The 18,958-nt window shown below is 43.0% G+C and overlaps 2 protein-coding genes across 2 annotated transcripts; one reads left to right on the plus strand and one right to left on the minus strand.

The window, feature by feature from the left end:
• Positions 1–783: 783 nt before the first annotated feature.
• LOC308165214 (E3 ubiquitin-protein ligase TRIM21-like) lies at positions 784–2,421 on the plus strand (the record flags this gene model as incomplete). The annotated part of the gene is made up of 1 exon (XM_080539353.1): positions 784–2,421. The coding sequence occupies one exon, from the start codon at positions 784–786 to the stop codon at positions 2,419–2,421; it is 1,638 nt and encodes a 545-aa protein (XP_080395479.1).
• A 6,006-nt stretch (positions 2,422–8,427) lies between these two features.
• Positions 8,428–15,428, minus strand: samtor (S-adenosylmethionine sensor upstream of mTORC1; the record flags this gene model as incomplete). Its single annotated transcript, XM_080539501.1, has 5 exons — positions 8,428–9,066; positions 9,587–9,701; positions 11,052–11,186; positions 11,666–11,807; positions 15,260–15,428. The coding sequence occupies 5 exons, from the start codon at positions 15,426–15,428 to the stop codon at positions 8,428–8,430; spliced, it is 1,200 nt and encodes a 399-aa protein (XP_080395627.1).
• Positions 15,429–18,958: the final 3,530 nt, after the last annotated feature.

Raw genomic sequence — 18,958 nt, forward strand, 5'->3', positions numbered from 1 at the left:
TCAAACACGGTGATCCATGCCAGAGGAAGGGTTTACTCTAGCAACCTTAGTCCTGATCACAAATATTATTCTGATTACAGTTTATACTGACTGGGAACAATATGGTGATTGGAAATGACAGGTAAGAAGAGCGTATCTGTAAAACCACATGTTAGAAACAGACCAGCCTGTAAAGGGTTAACTCTGTTCCAGGGAGGAGAGCTGTACTGGGAGGGGAGGAGCATCTCAACAACGTCAGTTTGCTGAAATGAAACTAAACTGTGTAGAGGCGTTAAGTGTATCGTGGACAAGGGCAGACTCTCTCAAACTTGTTAGATATCGTCCTCAAACAGGCATTTATCACACATACAGTATAAAGGACAGAGACATCTATCACACATACAGTAGAAAGGACAGAGACATCTATCACACATACAGTATAAAGGACAGAGACATCTATCACACATACAGTATAAAGGACAGAGACATCTATAATCACACATACAGTATAAAGGACAGAGACAGCATCCACACTCTCACAGAATCACAGACAGGTGAGTTGAGAGACTTACAGTGACAAGTCAAGATAAACTATTGTGTTCACACTCTTTTTATAGACGGTTCAGTATGTAAAACGTATTGATTTGGTTGAAGGACTATTTTCTATGTGATGTAGAATAATGTTATCATTATTGGTCGCTGTATAATCCCATAAGACAGTCTTGACAGCTCCATAGCTGAAACTATCGAGATCTGATTGATTCCAGGAAATGCTTTATGGTGTCACCTCTGGTCTCTCTAGATATGGCTTCCTCCAGCAGTCTCCTGTCTGAGGAGCAGTTCCTGTGTTCTGTCTGTCTGGATGTGTTCACTGACCCAGTCACTATTCAATGTGGACACAACTTCTGCATGGCCTGTATCAGAAAGTACTGGGACAGCAATGACCTGTGTCAGTGTCCAATGTGTAAAAAAGCATTTGATAAGAGACCAGATCTCTTTGTCAATACTTTCATCTCTGAGATGGCCGCTCAGTTTAGGAAGTCAGTTGAAGTGAAGGCAACCAGCAGCCCAGCCCCAGACACACCTGTCAAACCTAGACAAGTGTCCTGTGACATCTGCACTGGGACGAAGCGCAAGGCTCTGAATTCCTGCCTGGTGTGTCAGACCTCTTACTGTGAGACTCACCTGGAGCCTCATCAGAGAGTCACAGCCTTAAAGAGACACAAGCTGATCGACCCTGTGGAGAACCTGGAAGACAGGATGTGTAAGAAACACGACAGACTCCTGGAGCTGTTCTGTAGGAGTGATGAAATGTGTGTGTGTTTGCTGTGCATGAAAACAGACCACAAGACCCATGTCACCGTCCCCATAGAGGAGGAGTATGGAGAGAGGAAGGCTCAGCTGGGGAAGACAGAGGCAGATGTTCAGCAGATGATCCAGGAGCGACTGCAGAAGGTTTCAGAGATCAAACACTCAGTAGATCTTAGTAAGAAAGATGCACAGAGAGAGAAAGCAGACAGCGTACAGGTCTTCACTGCTCTGGTGGACTCCATGAAGAGAAGCCAGGCTGAGCTCCTTGACGTGATCGAGGAGAAGCAGAAAGCAGCAGAGAGGCGGGCTGAGGGGCTGATTAAAGAGCTGGAGCAGGAAATCACTGAGCTAAAGAGGAGAAGCACTGAGCTGGAGCAGCTCTCACACACTGAGGACCACCTCCACCTCCTCCAGAGCTTCCCATCCCTGTCCACCCCTCCACACACCAAGGACTGGTCTGAGGTCAGTGTCCACAGTGATCTGAATGTCGAGTCTGTGAGGAGAGTTCTGTCTGAGCTGGAGGAGACACTGAATACAGAGATGGAGAAGCTGCCTGAAGTCAAGCTGAAGAGAAGTCAGCAGTATGCAGTGGACGTGACTCTGGACCCTGATACAGCACATCCCAATCTCATTCTGTCTGAGGATGGGAAACAAGTTAGATTAGGAGACACAAGAAAGAAGCTCCCTCATAACGCAGAGAGGTTTTCTCTGTGTGCCTGTGTTTTAGGAAAGGAGGGTTGTTCCTCTGGGAGGTTTTACTATGAAGTGGAGGTGAAGGGGAAGGAGTGGGATGTAGGAGTGGCCAGAGAGTCCATCAACAGGAAGGGGCAGATAACACTGACCCCTGAGGATGGATACTGGACTGTAGTGTTGAGGAATGGAAATGAGTACCAGGCTTATGCTGGCCCTACTGTCCCCCTGTCCCTGAGAGAGACGCCCCAGAAGGTGGGGGTGTTTGTGGATTATGAGGAGGGCCAGGTCTCCTTTTATGATGTGGAGGCCAGGTCTCTGATCTACTCTTTCACTGGCTGCACCTTCACTGAGAAACTCTATCCATTCTTCTGCCCTGGCCTGAATCATGGTGGTAAAACTGCCCCTCTGATCATCTCTCCTGTCAATCACTCTGACTGATTTTTAACCTCTAACTCTGACCACGCAGAAAAATAAGCACATTTAGAATTATATTTATCTGTTGTCACTCATTAGGGAAGATTATGGTGTAATTTACCAAACAGAGTAATTTTTTACTTGGTTATCGTTTGTTATCATAATTTGTGCTCTCAGTGTGTCTGCTAGAGATGGTGAATATGCAGCAGCAATGTCAGATATAGCCCAGCCTCTCCAGCCTCATAAGATATGTTTGTTTGATGTTATGTTTCCATGGTGTGTGTTTTAATATGTGTTTTTTTATGCTGTGTTCTTATACTGTTTTTTATGCTGTTTTATGATGTGATGTTTTGTTTTATTCATTTTATGTTTTTTTACTGTGTGATGTTTTATTTTATTCATTTTATGTTTCCATCGAGGACCACTTTGGAAATAAGTGTTTTAAATAATGCTTTTGTTGTGGATATAATTGATTCTTAATAGATTTAGTAGAACTTACAAAGCACAAAGAGCTTAGATCAATTGTCTCCAAAGAGGCCTTTTATTAAGCCAATGTTTACATGAGCGCAGCAGCAAGAAGCAAGCAGGAAGCCAAAAAAGCCCCCAACGATGGGTGGGACTCATATTTATAGAACTGTCCTTGGTCATGAGGTCACCATTCTTGGGAACCAATCATATTATACAAATCTGTGATTCCATAAGTTATGGGCCTTGTCCAGTCAGAATTGTTCACTGCGCCACAGATCTTGGCTCATCCCTGGCTTACAGGAAGGAAATGGGCCTTCCTTGAGTGCTCGATTTCGCCCCTACTCCAGAGAGACCCACATTTCTCAGTATAACATGATATAAAACCACTACACTTTCAAGTGCTATCCTCTGGACATTACTTAGTGTCATAATGCGTAAATGATTCTATTGTAAATTCCTAATAAAAATCTATCAAAATATGACTCTACATAATCGAGGTTGTTTGACTTCTCAGGGTGTTCACATTATTATAAATAAGATGCTCTCAACATACTGTATTTTCACATACTGTATGACCTGATACACTCTCCTGTTTACTGTTCATACCTGGCACCTGAGAGAGAGAGAGAGAGAGAGAGAGAGAGAGAGAGAGAGAGAGAGAGAGAGAGAGAGAGAGAGAGAGTTTGAGTGTTTAAGTGGCATCAAACACGGTGATCCATGCCAGAGGAAGGGTTTACTCTGTAGCAACCTTAGTCCTGGGGCCTCATTTATAGAAAGTACTCAGATCAAATTTTGATCTTACCCGTGTCGTACGTAGAAAACCACGTCAACGTACTGATTTATACAATTTCAACGTGAGTCAATTTGACCATGGAAACGATAGTAGCTCTACGTCGAGTATTGACCTTGCGTACGCACATTACCTACTGGTTATGCAGAGTTATTACAGGCATGTGAGCAGCACTGCCTACTGTAATTCATGCAAGTGGCTCGTAATAAAATGAACGATGTTGTTATCAGCCGAGAAAATTAGTTTAATTCAAGATTTAAAAGGAACTGATGTTTATGATTGTATTTCAATATTTCTTTATATCCCTCCGGAGCTGTCTATCTCCCCTTCAACATGCCTAGTGCGTTCCACAACGGACCTTGCCCGGCCACGCGCTAAATTATACTGGATTTTCTCCGGTGTCTGGGAGTTCACAAAGGGAGTGAGCAAATAAGACCACCTGATAAGAATAAGACCATTATATTATTACAGTATAAGCAGCACTTATATCGTCCCCCTCTTTCCATTTTATCAATGAACGTGATATTACTGCTATTTCAAGGTGCGAGGGGGCACGCACACATGCAATGACATTTTTACCAAGTTACCGACACTGAAGTCACTGATGCTGAGGGGATGCTAAAATTGTCCTCATGATAAAATCCACCACCTCCCCTGATTTTCTTTTACAACTTGAGTACTGAGTATAAGCATTTGCCTGGTTAGTTGCCATGATCAAACATTACAAATGCAACTTACCGAGAAGCCACCCTTCTCTGCCCTAACCCGCTTCCAGACAAACGCCTACCCTATTTTATAGCACTTGTCTTAATTCAGCCGCTATCACAGGGCGTTAATACAACCTCATTCACCTGCGTTCATTTTACCTGCGTTGGTATTTATAGAAGGAAGCACGTACGCAATTTTAAACCATCACAGCCCGTTTTATAAATAATGCTTACGTCCGTTTAGAAAAATGTGCTTACGTGAAAGTCAAAGATGACGTTCAAGTACTTTTTTATAAATGAGGCCCCTGGGCTCTTGCCAGAACCTGTGAGACTAAGTGTTCCCTTAATTTTTTTGGAGCAGTGTATATAAAGTATTATGTCTACAGTATATGAAGAGGTTATAGCTAGCTAGCTATGATTTATCAAAAATAATGTCTTAATGACAAAAAAGTGATAGATGTCAGAGATACTGTACATTACCTGGAGATTCAATAAGGTAGTTGTATATGTCAGGATATGACACCTCAGGAGGAGTTTTAAAGTGGACACAGGAAGTATGGGAACCCTGTAAAGTGATTGCAGTGAGGACTCAATAACCACGCATGAAATTTGCATTTACATTCATTTATAAAAGAGAAAACACTGTACTGTCCTGTAATTGTCTAAATCCTTAATACTGAAAATGAAGATATTCATGCAAATAATGGAAACCTGGGAAGACAAGCACACCAATGTAGGCCTATCCCAAAAATGCAAACTGGTACATTTTACAGTGTAAAATGCACTGTGACGTCTATATAATTTCTGTTACCTAAGAGAGAAATAGTTGAAAAGCACACCAAACAAGAACTGACCAGAACTAACACATATAAATAGTAAGTTGAAAGTAAAATGTAATTGTTAACAAATTACATAATTTCAACTAAATACTTTGATCTTAGGGTTAAACATTGCAGCTATGCAGTATGGTTGCTAATTGGGACAGTTGCACATAACACTATCATTTGGCAAAGGAAGCTCACTGTATGCTGCCAAGTGAAAAGTGTGAGTTTTCCAACATATGGGCAACAAAAAGGTTTAAACAAAACTACTCGGACATAGAAGGCACCTTTAGGATTACATGTAATCCTGATGTGAGATAAGGTCCATCATAGCGGTTGTATGAATGAGACTAGAGGCATGTGAAAAAAGATAGGACACCCCATGAAAACCTGTCTTTTTCTCACCATATTTAAACATATGGACATTTGATGTTGGACCCCATGGTTCAACTACATCACCTTTATCTATAGATATTGTTTGAAAGAAGAACAAATATTGATATGTCCATATTTCTTTAAAAATAATTAAATATTTCATGGGGTGTCCAAATGTTTTCACATCCCCATAACAGGAATCACATTTGACACATGGCACCCTTAGAGATGACTAATGATGAAGTAAAGTGCCAGACAAGGGTACACGTACGTAAACACACACGCTAGTGTCATTGGGTACTATACGAAAAACCTCCCCCCATAAAATACAGTACTTTAAGGTTACACCTTGCTATTGCTAAAATGCACTTAGATCAGAAATTGCGTGACTGTGACGATACAGGTTTTTAGTGCAAAACCTCATTGAGGCGAATAATTTGGAAAGGTATACAAGCTCAGAACAAGATCATTTGGAAAATAGTTTTAACTTCAAGCACAGTACACACTAAGCAGTTCCATGTTGATACAAAGACATCTCAAGGGATAACGTCAAATGAAATGACGCAATTATACTCATTGATACTTTGTGGCACGCCATTCATGAAAACACACAAGTCAAAAACATTTAAATAAAACAATCATACAAAAATTAGCAGTATTACATTTTCAGCTTAATGTTATACTTCATTACAAAGTAGAAATGTCTGAATTTAAGGCCAATGCTGCCAACTCCTCTGATATGATGTAAGTACAGTAAAATGAGATGAACATCAATTGTTTGAAAGAGGTTTCTCTTGGTCGATGTATTTGTTTAACCTAAGTGGACTGAACTTGCAGAGCATTCTTATTTTTCTGAATATATTACCTAATGAGACTTCACTATAACCCTTTTTTTTTTTAAAAGTTTTTTTTTTTTTTTTTGCAACATTCGTACCTTGTTACACAATGAGAAAACAGTTATTTTCACAATAGTAAAACTAACAGATGCCTACCTTCAGGTGCTGAAAATGCTACAAATATCACTTTATTGTTAATGATCCACCAAGAATTTGAGAAAATCTAACATGACTGACAGAAGTAAGCATAGCCTTCTTTCATATCCATCTCTCCGCTGGGACCAGGCTTGACAGACCACTCTGGTATTTGGCATTTAAGCGGGAATTAAACTCAGCAACCTGCTGGCACAGAAATGACTAAGACGAAGCCTTTGAAGGAGCATAGACTGTCTCCTGTTAGTAGAGACTTACTGGAAGATGGGATGAACATCAAGGAGCAGGCTAGCTCTCTCTCCTGAGGGCATTCAGCTACCAACTCATTATTTAAAAAAATACCTCATTTATTACACTATGGGCCGGTTTCACAGACAAGGCTTAAGCCTAATCCTAGACTAAAAAACATCTTCAATGGAGATTTTACATTGAAAGTGTGATTTAGTCTAGGACTAGGCTTAAGCCTTGTATGTGAAACCGGCCCAATGAGTGTGTGTGTGTGTGTGTGAGAGAGAGAGAGTTTGTGTGTGTGCACAGTTGTGGTGAAAGTAACCTTTTAAGATATAGAAAATAAACAACTTCTGTAAACATCTTTCTTTCACTCTGTGCAAACTGCATTGGTTTGTTAAGGGAGAGGAGGAGTGTGAGAAGAATGCAAAGGGTTAATTTGGCACTGCAGCGGTTTGGGGACAGGTAAGAGTTGGGGGGACAGGGGGGGACAGGTAAGAGTTGGGGGGACAGGGGGGGACAGGTAAGAGTTGGGGGGACAGGGGGGGACAGGTAAGAGTTGGGGGGACAGGGGGGGACAGGTAAGAGTTGGGGGGACAGGGGGGGACAGGTAAGAGTTGGGGGGACAGGTAAGTGTTGGGGGGGGACAGGTAAGAGTTGGGGGGACAGGTAAGTGTTGGGGGGGGACAGGTAAGAGTTGGGGGGTACAGGGGGGTACAGGTAAGAGTTGGGTGGGGGGTGGACAGGTAAGAGTTGGGGGGGTGGACAGGTAAGTGTTGGGGGGGTGGACAGGTAAGTGTTGGGGGGGTGGACAGGTAAGAGTTGGGGGGGTGGACAGGTAAGAGTTGGGTGGGGGGTGGACAGGTAAGAGTTGGGTGGGGGGTGGACAGGTAAGAGTTGGGTGGGGGGTGGACAGGTAAGAGTTGGGTGGGGGGTGGACAGGTAAGAGTTGGGTGGGGGGTGGACAGGTAAGAGTTGGGGGGACAGGTAAGAGTTGGTGGGGGGTGGACAGGTAAGAGTTAGGGGACAGGTGGACAGGTAAGAGTGGAGGAGGGGGGGATACAGGTAAGAGTGGGGGGACAGGTAAGAGTGGAGGAGGGGGGGATACAGGTAAGAGTGGGGGGACAGGGGGGGACAGGTAAGAGTTGGGGGGGTGGACAGGTAAGAGTTGGTGGGGGGTGGACAGGTAAGAGTTGGTGGGGGGTGGACAGGTAAGAGTTGGTGGGGGGTGGACAGGTAAGAGTTGGTGGGGGGTGGACAGGTAAGAGTTGGGTGGACAGGTAAGAGTGGAGGACGGGGGGATACAGGTAAGAGTGGGGGGACAGGTGGACAGGTAAGAGTTGGGGGGGTACATGTAAGAGTTGGGGGAGTGGGGACAGGTAAGAGTTGGGTGGGGTACGGGTAAGAGTGGGTGGAGGGGGGGATACAGGTAAGAGTTGGGGGAGGGGGGACAGGTAAGAGTTGGGGGAGGGGGGACAGGTAAGAGTTGGGGGGGTACTGGTATGAGTGGGTGAGGGGGGGATACAGGTAAGAGCGGGGGAACAGGTAGACATGTAAGAGTTGGGGGCGGGGTACAGGTAAGAGAGAGGGAGAGAGTAGGTCTCGTTCTGTAGCAGGTCTAGTTCTGTAGCAGGTCTAGTTCTAGAGCAGGTCTAGTTCTGTAGCAGGATGGGGTCCTCCAGCTCGTGGAAGGGCACCGAGCTGCTCTGGCTCTCCCCGGAGTCCGAGTCGTACGGCGTGTCGGGCAGCTCCGTGAAGCCCCACGCCAGCTGGTCGTCCTCCGAGTCGGAGCGCGACGGGCACTGGACGGGCGGCACGTCGGCGTAGTCCTCCCCCTCGGGGGACTGGAAGTCCTGCGGGATGTAGAGCATCTCCGGGTAGTTGCGGCTCACCAGGTCGCTGGTGGTGGCCAGGGACACCTTGCGGAACGCCATGAGGTGCATGTGGGAGAACTTGACGTACTTGTAGCGCCGGAAGCCCAGCGACTCCACCGCCACGCGCCAGCTGCGCATCATGAGGGCGTGGCGGTTCTGGTGGGAGGAGTCGGGCGTGATGATGAGCAGCAGGCCGTGCAGCTCCAGGAGCTCGTGGGCCTTCTTGCAGCAGATCCAGCGCTGGTAGGGCGAGGGGAAGTAGGACAGCAGCAGGGAGAAGACGGCCACGTTGAAGAGCTGGGCGGGGAGCGCGTCGATGGGGCTGTGCAGCTGCCGGAGGAAGGCCTCCACCGCGTCCTCCGCCAGCTGCAAGGGCTGCTGGAGCTGCAGGTTGAGGAAGTCGCACTTGTGCACGCTCTGGAGGGGAAGAGGTTCAGAATAGAAACTTAAAGATGTTTTCTATGAATGGAAACTTGACTTTTTTCCACTTATTGTCTGTCTGTTATCTGTTTCATGCTTTTTTGGTTTTGAACTTATTATGTTTTAGGCTCTTTATTTTTCTCTGTGGCACTCTGAGATTCTTTTTAATGAAAAGTGCAATACAAATAAAATGCATTATTATTATTATTATTATTATTATTATTATTATGAATAAATACAATGAATAGAGATTCTATTCTTCTTGCTGTCTCTTCCAACCAAGCTTACTTACTTTATAAGCTGGTTCTATTGTTGTTGGCTTTCTGTTACTACAATGTGAGACACCAGTCTGGAAAAATGCTGACCCTAATTTAGTTTCAGCAGTGGGTGAGTCAGTGAGTCAGGACCTTTTTGAAGATTGTTGTTGTGACTGGAATGCAGTTCGTTGTCTGGTACTTGTACTCTGCCAATGACAACAAAGTTGAATCTAATCTAATCTAATCTAAATGGCACATACCTCGACCGCAGGCACAATGTCAATACCGACAGTGAGAAACTCGTCAAACTTCAGGAAGGGGTTAAAACAGCTTCCCACGTCAAGCAGGCGCATTTTTGCTGACTGAGGGATTGATCTGCAACACAGAGAAATCCACACTGAACCTCTTACATAACCCTAATTCACTCTACAGAGCAGAACTCAGTTGAGCTGTACTGGGCTGGCCCGGTTACACATCCACCAAAGTTTCTGAAACAGTGCCGGAAAGGATGTAAAAGGAAAATATCCCAGCCTGCAGTATGGTTTGGGATGGGTTGACCCCGTAATAGGGTTGCACAATATTGGAGAAAACCGACATGGCAAATAAAAAAGAAATTCTGCAATAAATACAGGAATATACACCAGATGACTTGAATAGATGACTTGAATGTTGTACTCTTTAGACTTAAAAGATGTTTGACTGCGAACCATCCTTTCTTGAACTTTAATGCGGTACAATTGGTTTCAACGCTCCAAACACAAAAGCAGGTGTGCGCTGTGACTACTCTTCTGAAGTGATTATGGAGGGGGGAATTAGGGAGTTCAATACACTGGTTGACTCACCATGAGATCATTGTATTCATAGAATACTCTTCTATCAATCAAGCTAAAGTCAATGATCTAACATGTCATGATATTAATAATGCATGTTGCTTACCCTTAAATAAGGGGCTCATTTGTGAATGAAGAAGGGTGGTGTCTAGAAGGGATCCAGATTACAGTAAGTAAGTAAGTATAATGTATTTGTATAGCACCTTTCCCAGACCAAGGGTCACAAAGTGCTTTACATATAGAGAACATAATAAAGAAGAAACATAACAAAACATAATAAAAGAGCGAAAGTCATAGCAGGTTAAAATAGGCAAACAAGTGAAAATAAGAACACGTAACAGACAACCGGTGTACAACAATATCAACAGGACACAGAAAGACAGGCTTTTGGGGCTATCCAAAAGCCTGTCTATACAAGACAGTCTTTAGTTGTTTTTTTAAAAGCCTCGACCGAGACCGCTGATCTAAGATCCAAGGGAAGAGCATTCCAAAGCCTGGGAGCCACGGTTTGGAATGCTCCATCACCCTTGGTCTTCAGTCTGGCACGGGGGACAACCAACAAACCCTGGTCAGAGGACCTGAGAGACCTACTGGGGCTGTAAGGACACAGTAGGTCACAGATGTAGGCAGGTGCCTGACCATGGAGGGCTCTGTAGGTGATAACCAGAACCTTGAAATTAATTCTATATTTGATGGGGAGCCAGTGTAGGGATGCAAAGATGGGAGTGATATGACATGACTTTCTGGACCTAGTCAACAGGAGGCTATATCTCTGTACTCCAGGTTAAAACAGAACATTAAAAGGAAGCTTCATTATCACATTAGGGAATTAACACAAGTGACAAAATAGGTCATTTAAAACTTGACCCACTGGGGTGTAACAGGGTCAGAGTACCTGGGGATGGGGATGGGGCTGCACGGCTGGGCACTTAAAGCTGCTGCAGTCATGGCCAAGGCAAGCCTGGTACTTTTCTCATCCTTCTCCAACATTCTCCTCATCCCACCATCCAGGAAGTACTCCTGACAAACACTGGAAAAATAGAGGTATAAAACATCACAGTAGACAGTATTGGCCGAGCCATCTGCAGAGTGCAGTAGTGCAGTCGAGTTGAGTTTACCGGTAGAATATGATTAAAGGGTTTCTCAGTTGGTAGAATATGTTTAAAGGGTTTCTCAGTTGGTAGAATATGTTTAAAGGGTTTCTCGGTTGGTAGAATATGATTAAAGGGTTTCTCAGTTGGTAGAATATGTTTAAAGGGTTTCTCAGTTGGTAGAATGTTTTTTTTCTTTCTTTTTTTCTGAGTGGGGCAGTCCCACTCATATTTTCAAAATTTTTATTGACAGTACAGTTTAGATTATGACAGGAAGGATGGGTGAGAGAGAGAGGAGGGATGACATGCAGGATATGTCCCCGGCCGGAATCGAACCGGGGACCCTGCGGTTACATGGTCGACGCTTAACCCGCTACGCCACCTAAGCGCCCCGGTAGAATATGTTTAAAGGGTTTACCTGCGACACCACTCGATGCGTCCCTCCCCCTCGGAGCTCTTGGCCCAGTGGTGGTCAGCCAGGTTCTTCATGGCCAGGGCGTACTCGCTTAGCGTCTGTTCATCCTCACAGTGTTCCCGCCATATCTTGTCAAAATCCCCCACTGTGGAAGGAAAAGGGGCAAGACACACACACACACACACACGCATAAACGATACCATATAAATATTATTTGAATACACATTTTGCCTCCATCAGTAGCTGTGGGTCTGTTATTACCCCTACACTCATCATCAATGAGACCCTAAGTACCCCGCTATCTCCACCATCAATACCTCTATTCCTATCCTGAGCACCCCCTCTCCCCCTTCAGTACCTGTCCCTGCCCTAAGTACCCTCTCGTTCAATTTTGGTCACCTTGTACCAAATTAACCCATTCACCATGATTATCCTCTAAGACTTAAGGACTGAGCTGACGATGCTGTTCTGGCAAGCAACAATTGAAGATCAAATTTAAATGTGTCAAAAGGTGGAATCTTCCAAATATTGTTATAAATAAAAGTTCAGATCTACCTGGTTTAGTCATAATTTATGTTTTAAAAATGTTTTTAAAAAAAAGGTTTTCCTGGGGGGGGGGCACTCAAAAGTCTGGTGGGCCACATTTGGTCCATAAGCCACCAATTTAGTATCCCTGCAATATACAGCATGACACACACATAGACTAACAAGAAAGTATTTAGCATCGCACACTTAAGTAGAATGCAGGCCTAGATTATTCATTCAAATTCATCCCCACATTTCATTAAGAAGGAATTAACCAATGTTTTTAGAAGTCTTTAGCATGAGCAAATATGCAATTTCTGTGGTAATCTGAAGAGTACAGATGCTCTGTGCCTGCATTAATGTAGTATCCATTCCCACAAGACAACAACAGTGTACCTACTTGCAAAGTGAGGCCATCCAACAGAACTAGGAATTAAAGTCTCTCTCTCCCTCTCTCAAAACAGCCGAAGCTAATCATGGCCCAAATGTTAAGAACCATGTCCCTTACTTTCTGCAACAGTCCCTCATCACTTGGTAAGCACCTATCCTACCAAAGCAGTATGTCTGAAAAACTACACTTTTTCAATAGCCCTTTTCATACTAGTTATAGAGCTGGAATTCCCTGGACCAGGTCTTCACAGATCTGCAGCAGTGTGCAGTTTGCTTGTGAGAATGAACATGCTGATAAGGGAGAAATCCCATGACCATGAGGGGAAAAAAAGAAAAAACAACTATATCAGATTTGCAGAAATTAAAGAACAACAACAAGAGGGGCTGCCCTATAAAGCTTGACTACGGTTACACAACGCCAAGCATACCAGACCATGCCTTACTTATTAACCAATCATGGGGCTAGACAACTGTGACCACTGTGCAGTGTCTTGTAAAGCAGCCTGTCCTGGCGAAATGGAAGGGACCTGTAAGACCTACTGTAGCCTGTTTGCTGCTATGCAATAATGACAACAAGTAGGCCTACTGTAGGAAACTGCCGTTTCTCTTTTTAGACGGGATGATAATAAATGCCATTTCTTAGCAGCCTACCAAGTCACACCATTGGTTATCTATACAAAAATCCAGGTAGGTCGTTACTGCACATTAGCCTCCTGACATGCTGATCAGTCATCACAAGTACTTGTCCAACCACAAAAAAAACATCAACCAACCAAAGAGAGCATCCGTGGGTTCCATCAGATCATCATCAAGTCAGTGGGTTACACAAACGAGACCATACAGAACCAGGCCATACTTCCTTTTGCGTGACTGGCCTCGTGAACAACATAAGCCTGTGAGGAACCTAGTCTCCGAATTGGTTTCATTTTTCCTATTTCCTTCATGGGCTATGTCGAAACAGTTTGAAAAAAAATGCTTTCTGGGGTTCTGATTTTTTTTAATGTTTGCTTTGTGATTAGAGGGAAGTAAAAATAATGAAAGGCTACATTTTCTCTAAGGCACGGCTCACACACTGTATATACTGCCAAGGACCCATTATGAGTTTCAGCGCTCATGTTTCTGTTGTGTTTATTTTACAGCATGCTGTTTTTTGTCTTACTGTATTTGCTGAACTTTTGGTTTAAGTAGTTTGATTTGAAACCAGTGATGTACAGTAGAGTGACATCACACTAGCCTAGCTCTAGCTGCAACTAATCAAAGCAGAAAAACACACCAACGCACTCCATCACTGAATATAAACCTGCTTCAAGATATTACTACCAGTTTTGAACAAGACTGTTTGTCCTTTTTCCAACAACACGTGACGTCATTGACTGCCACAGGGGGAACATGGATAAAACATCTCTTCTGATTGCTGTTGACTTAATTTCAACTTTGCATACGAAAGAACAACACAAAAAGACAGGATATCCTGACACAGGTTTTTATTCTGCAACAGAGCTGCTGTGTGTTTTTCTGTTTTCGCCTGTGTAATTGTGTGCAACCCAAGTGGGAAGCAGTCATGTCACAGTTGCAGCTAACCCATCACATGCATGCCAACTGGGTACTCCTATATCCAAGTTCACATGTCTGGTGCTGCTGTTCCCTGCCAACTGAACTCTACAATAAGCAACTGGACACAGAGCTGCTAGGGGAGCTGCCCTCACCACGACTTGCTACTTTCACATTGTTGCCATGACTACACTGCTTGAAGATGACAGCGTCTGATTCGCTGAACCCGATTAGTTCTGCATACTTCGGCTAATTGCATGACATTTCCAAAGAGACATAGAAGGTTGAAAGCCAGCCATCTATCTAAATATGATAAGGCAAACTGAAAAAGAAAAAGAAAGAAAGACAGACAGACAGACAGACAGCACTGGCTGGCAACACAGCATAGCTACACAACCATTACATTTGTAGTTTGTGAAAAATACCTTCATGTCGTGTTAGTATGTGTTTCCATGTCAGATAGTGTTCCCTCTATTAATTGTAGTTGTAAGAGGTATCCAAGGCAACACGTATGTCACCATTGTGTTCCAAGCGCTTATGCATTTAAGAACATTAAACATTAGTTATTTAATTGAGGACTTTAGTTGACGTTATCGCAATGTGTCAATTTGACACCAAAATTCACAATTTGACTATGTATATAATTACACTATTTGAATGATATAAGATTACAGACGCAATCAATAATAATCAATTGAATGGAAAAATGAACATGATTGACAATCATTACTGATGTAGTAATTACTCATAATTGCAAATGTTTCGTTATATAATAACAAGATGGTAATAATCATGGTATCAACAACTGTAATTAGTCATCGTAAAACAGCTTTCGAGGAAGTGTCATGATGTAACCTAAGCCACGATCATTGTTATTTCACAACAATTGTCATTATATCGCTCTTAGAAACACACTCTTCTTTCTGTCACACCGAGAACACCACCTGACAAGACAACACTACCTGACACGACACCGGCCGGCTCAGGGCCTTGTTTTCCATGTTTCAACACCGTGACTGTGCTCTGACAGACAGACAGACAGACAGACAGACAGACAGACAGACAGACAGACAGACCCCCTCCCGTCGCTGCATGGTAGCCTGGGCAGCTAACCAGCCTAGCTCTCTCTACCTTCTCTGTATTTCCTTCGCAGTTTCCTATGGACGTTTTTAACGACCCCAGAGAGCTTCTCCTGCTCCTTGTTTTTGCACCGCGTTTCCCTCGGTATGAGGACGTAGGACGGCGACTCCGGCTCGGTGGTTTCTGTCTCTCCTGTCTCAGCGTTGTTCAGCGGGTCCATGGTACTGCGCTGCCACTTCTCCTTCTGCAGAAGAGAGAGATTAGATAGATATATTAGCTTGCTAGCTATCTACCTACGAACCGGCGGCGTACCACTTCACCAGCCAACAACGCGGGCGCTGATTGCTTCCCTTGGACACACGTGCTTGCGGTGCTGACAGCTCGTTGACCAATCAGAGAGGCGGGAACAGAAACACCTTCTCGTGGTGGGTCGTTCAAGACAAGTCAGAAACTCGCAAATACGATCATCTCCGAGTGGGAAACATTTGAACATCCCTCCAAGTCGTAATTATAAGTGACAAACTCGGAATCATCCTCGAGGTCCCGAGTTTCCGACCTGTCATTTTCTGGCGTCATAACGAAAAGAAATCAAGCATTGCAGGATTTTCTCAAGCTCACTTAAAGCCTACACACATAAAGATTGTCTAAATCTTAACAGATATTTTTTTTTAATCTGAGAGAGACCCCACACATGAAGATAAAAAAAAAAATCATGGATTGAACAGGTTTTGATCGTATTATGTGTGGTGTGCGCTGATATTCCCAGCACACCACATATATAATAATAATAATACATAAAGATCTGTCCTACAACAGTCTAGACTAGAGTCTCGTCCCCCAAGCCAGAAATCTCGCGTGATCAGGGTAGTAGTACCCTGACTGACCTGTACGAGGCAGCCATGTGCGACAGAGCAAAAGTGCGTCAGTCAGCTTACTTCTTTATTGGCTACATTCCATTCCACGTCTTAATTATTTTTTTACAAATATTTTGTCAACCAAAATGTGCGTCATGGTGTACGCACATTAACCGCCTGGTGCCTTTTCCTCTTCATTGTGTCAACATTATTAATAGCTAATAATCTTGCTAACAGTCTTGAGTCTTTCTAGCTATGGATTCCAAATCTCCCTCAAAAAAGTTGCTGAGTTGCACAGATTGGTTTGCTTTTATGCTGTTGGCTTACCAATATGCTTGATCTGTGGCTAGCTAACAACTAAAAAAGTAATATTGAACAAGCACAGAAGTGCAACAAAACATAGTATTATTGCAATGGAAAGACAAAGTTAAGGTGTTTTTCTATTTTTATTTTAAATGTGAACTTAAAAGATAAGAGAACTTGAAGATAGCCACGTCACACTTTGGAGCTCTGAGCTGTATGTTGGCACGTTCGTAAATTCGCCGGAGCGCACACTGGATTCAACGTCATAAAGGAACCAAGTCATTTGATTGGACAAGAGGCAGTCACGTGGATGCTCCGACGCTCTCTGAGCTAATTCACGAACGCGGCCGAAATGTCACCTTTCATACTTGAATCAGTGCAATAAGATTGCGCAGCACCAGGGTGGCTTATATCAGCAAAATATCATAATATATAATAATATACTTAATTAATTAAATATAATTAAGTTTATATTACTATTGCCTTTGATGTTAATATAATGTGTGTGAACTGAATTGCAGTCATAGTAGTCAAATACATCAGAACCATAAGTGGTTGTAAATTATTGTTCAAATCCCTGGCCGAATTTTAACTAGCATCCCCTCCTAAAAATTTGGTCATGTGATTATGACTGACTGTTTTCTTTTGCTTTTTTGGGATTAGACAGACACACCCCTCTGATGTGGTAATGCACAGCTGCTAGATAGAGTACTGTGTTAGGGGATATATCCTATTTCATTAGGCTGACTATATTAATTGGCATCACAGATCGACTTCATGTGACACACACACACACACACACACACACACACACACACACACACACACACAAACACACTCTTAGCATCATGTGCAAGAAATTCTGTAATATTCACAGTTAAATGTTTAAAGAAATAATTAACCATTTAACTGTAATTAGCAGTGACAAAACCAAGGTGAGACAAAGTGTTGTTTTAAAACATTATATATATTTTTGCATTGATGTATTTATAAACCATTAACTTGTGCTTGAGTAAAATGAGACAGGTCCTATGTTTGTTCAACACTTGTTATCTGGCAGTAGAGGTACAGAACATGGGCAACAGGCTCTAAAGTTCTATGATGATCTCTGAAACATTGTCATCTATCATCACCGTGTATAGAAACATGGGAGAATGAAGGTTTAGCATGAATGCTTTGATGACGTAAAAGTGTCTCAGTGACACAGATGAGAGACTGTCACATGTCTGAGTTATAGTGCACGCCCAGCTCTTATACCACACCTCGCTCTGACAGACACAGTCATGTCAACATTTGACTTTCAGGGGGTAACCAAACCATAATTATGACACTGGTAATGTTACATCTGACATAATGTTACATCATATTTAGAAGCAGCCATGTATGCACCTCTTTGCCATCAGCAATAATATAACTTGTATATGTCAGTAAATTAATGTACACAAATATATTTTTGTAACCCTTCGTTTTAAATGTTCAATACAGTTAGATGCTTACATATCTAACTTGCCAAAAATGCCACTGTGCTCCTCTTGGTAGCTAGAAATGTCCACGTGTTTGACTGTGAACCAAAAGGGGGTGATAATCCTTGCAGATGACAGTGCTGAGAGCCCTGACAAGCCGTTGCAGCTGCTAGAAGCGACCGCTAAAGCTAAAAGGTCGCCTCTGGCAGTAACTATCAAGTGACCTCCTGATATTGACCATCTATTTCATCATATTTTTTTATTGGTGATCTTGACTTCTTCAGTACTGTTATGTCATGACGCAAATAACTGCACTGCACAAGTATGACAAAAGTATTATGTAGTGTGTATGTGGCAAGAGATCTTAGCTTAGCCAAGATTGATTGGGGAGGAATGTGACGCTGTAAGAGGATGTCTGCGACTGTACAGTACGTGCGCTTGGCTGCATCTCTTCTTGTACCCCCGCTCTGTTTAGCAACAGCTGCACCTTGGAGAGCAGCCTTCCAAGATTCCTATAGGGAATGACACAGCGATTGTGGCAGCAACAGCCAAAGTATTTGTTACTAGCAGAATATTTAAATATCTGGACTGTCATAGTTCACAGACAAAATGTTGATGACTTCTTAACAGCAGAATCCACATTGTCCTGTAAGTATCATTGTGAAATTGAAACATTTATTTCCCTATATTGATAAAGGGAAGGATACGCATTTAAACATTCATGTAGACAAGCAATAGAACGATACCAGAGTATCCATCCACTATCCATCTGACCACAGTTAAGCCAACCATTTCAACACACCAGAAATACAAATATACACAGCATTGTCTTGATATGCTGAACAAATCAAACACTATGACGCAGGGAGATGTTTTCAGACTGAGTGGAGCTCTTAGGGTATGACCCCAGAACTGTGAAGGATAATCAGTCATTCATTAACATTGACACAAGATAGTGTTGTATGTACTGTAGGCTACTGCGCAGGTATCTTCAACCACTGAAATGCAGCAAATATTTTACTCTGCATATTTACCAAGAGTGAACCACAAAAAGATTGGTGGTCTGCTATTGTGTATAATAAAGATATTGGGTGGACTGAAGGAGTATGGATTAAGCCTCTTGTATTAAA

The sequence above is a fragment of the Nansenia antarctica genome (genome assembly GCF_963989245.1).
Source record: "Nansenia antarctica genome assembly, chromosome: 9".
Taxonomy (NCBI): domain Eukaryota; kingdom Metazoa; phylum Chordata; class Actinopteri; order Argentiniformes; family Microstomatidae; genus Nansenia; species Nansenia antarctica.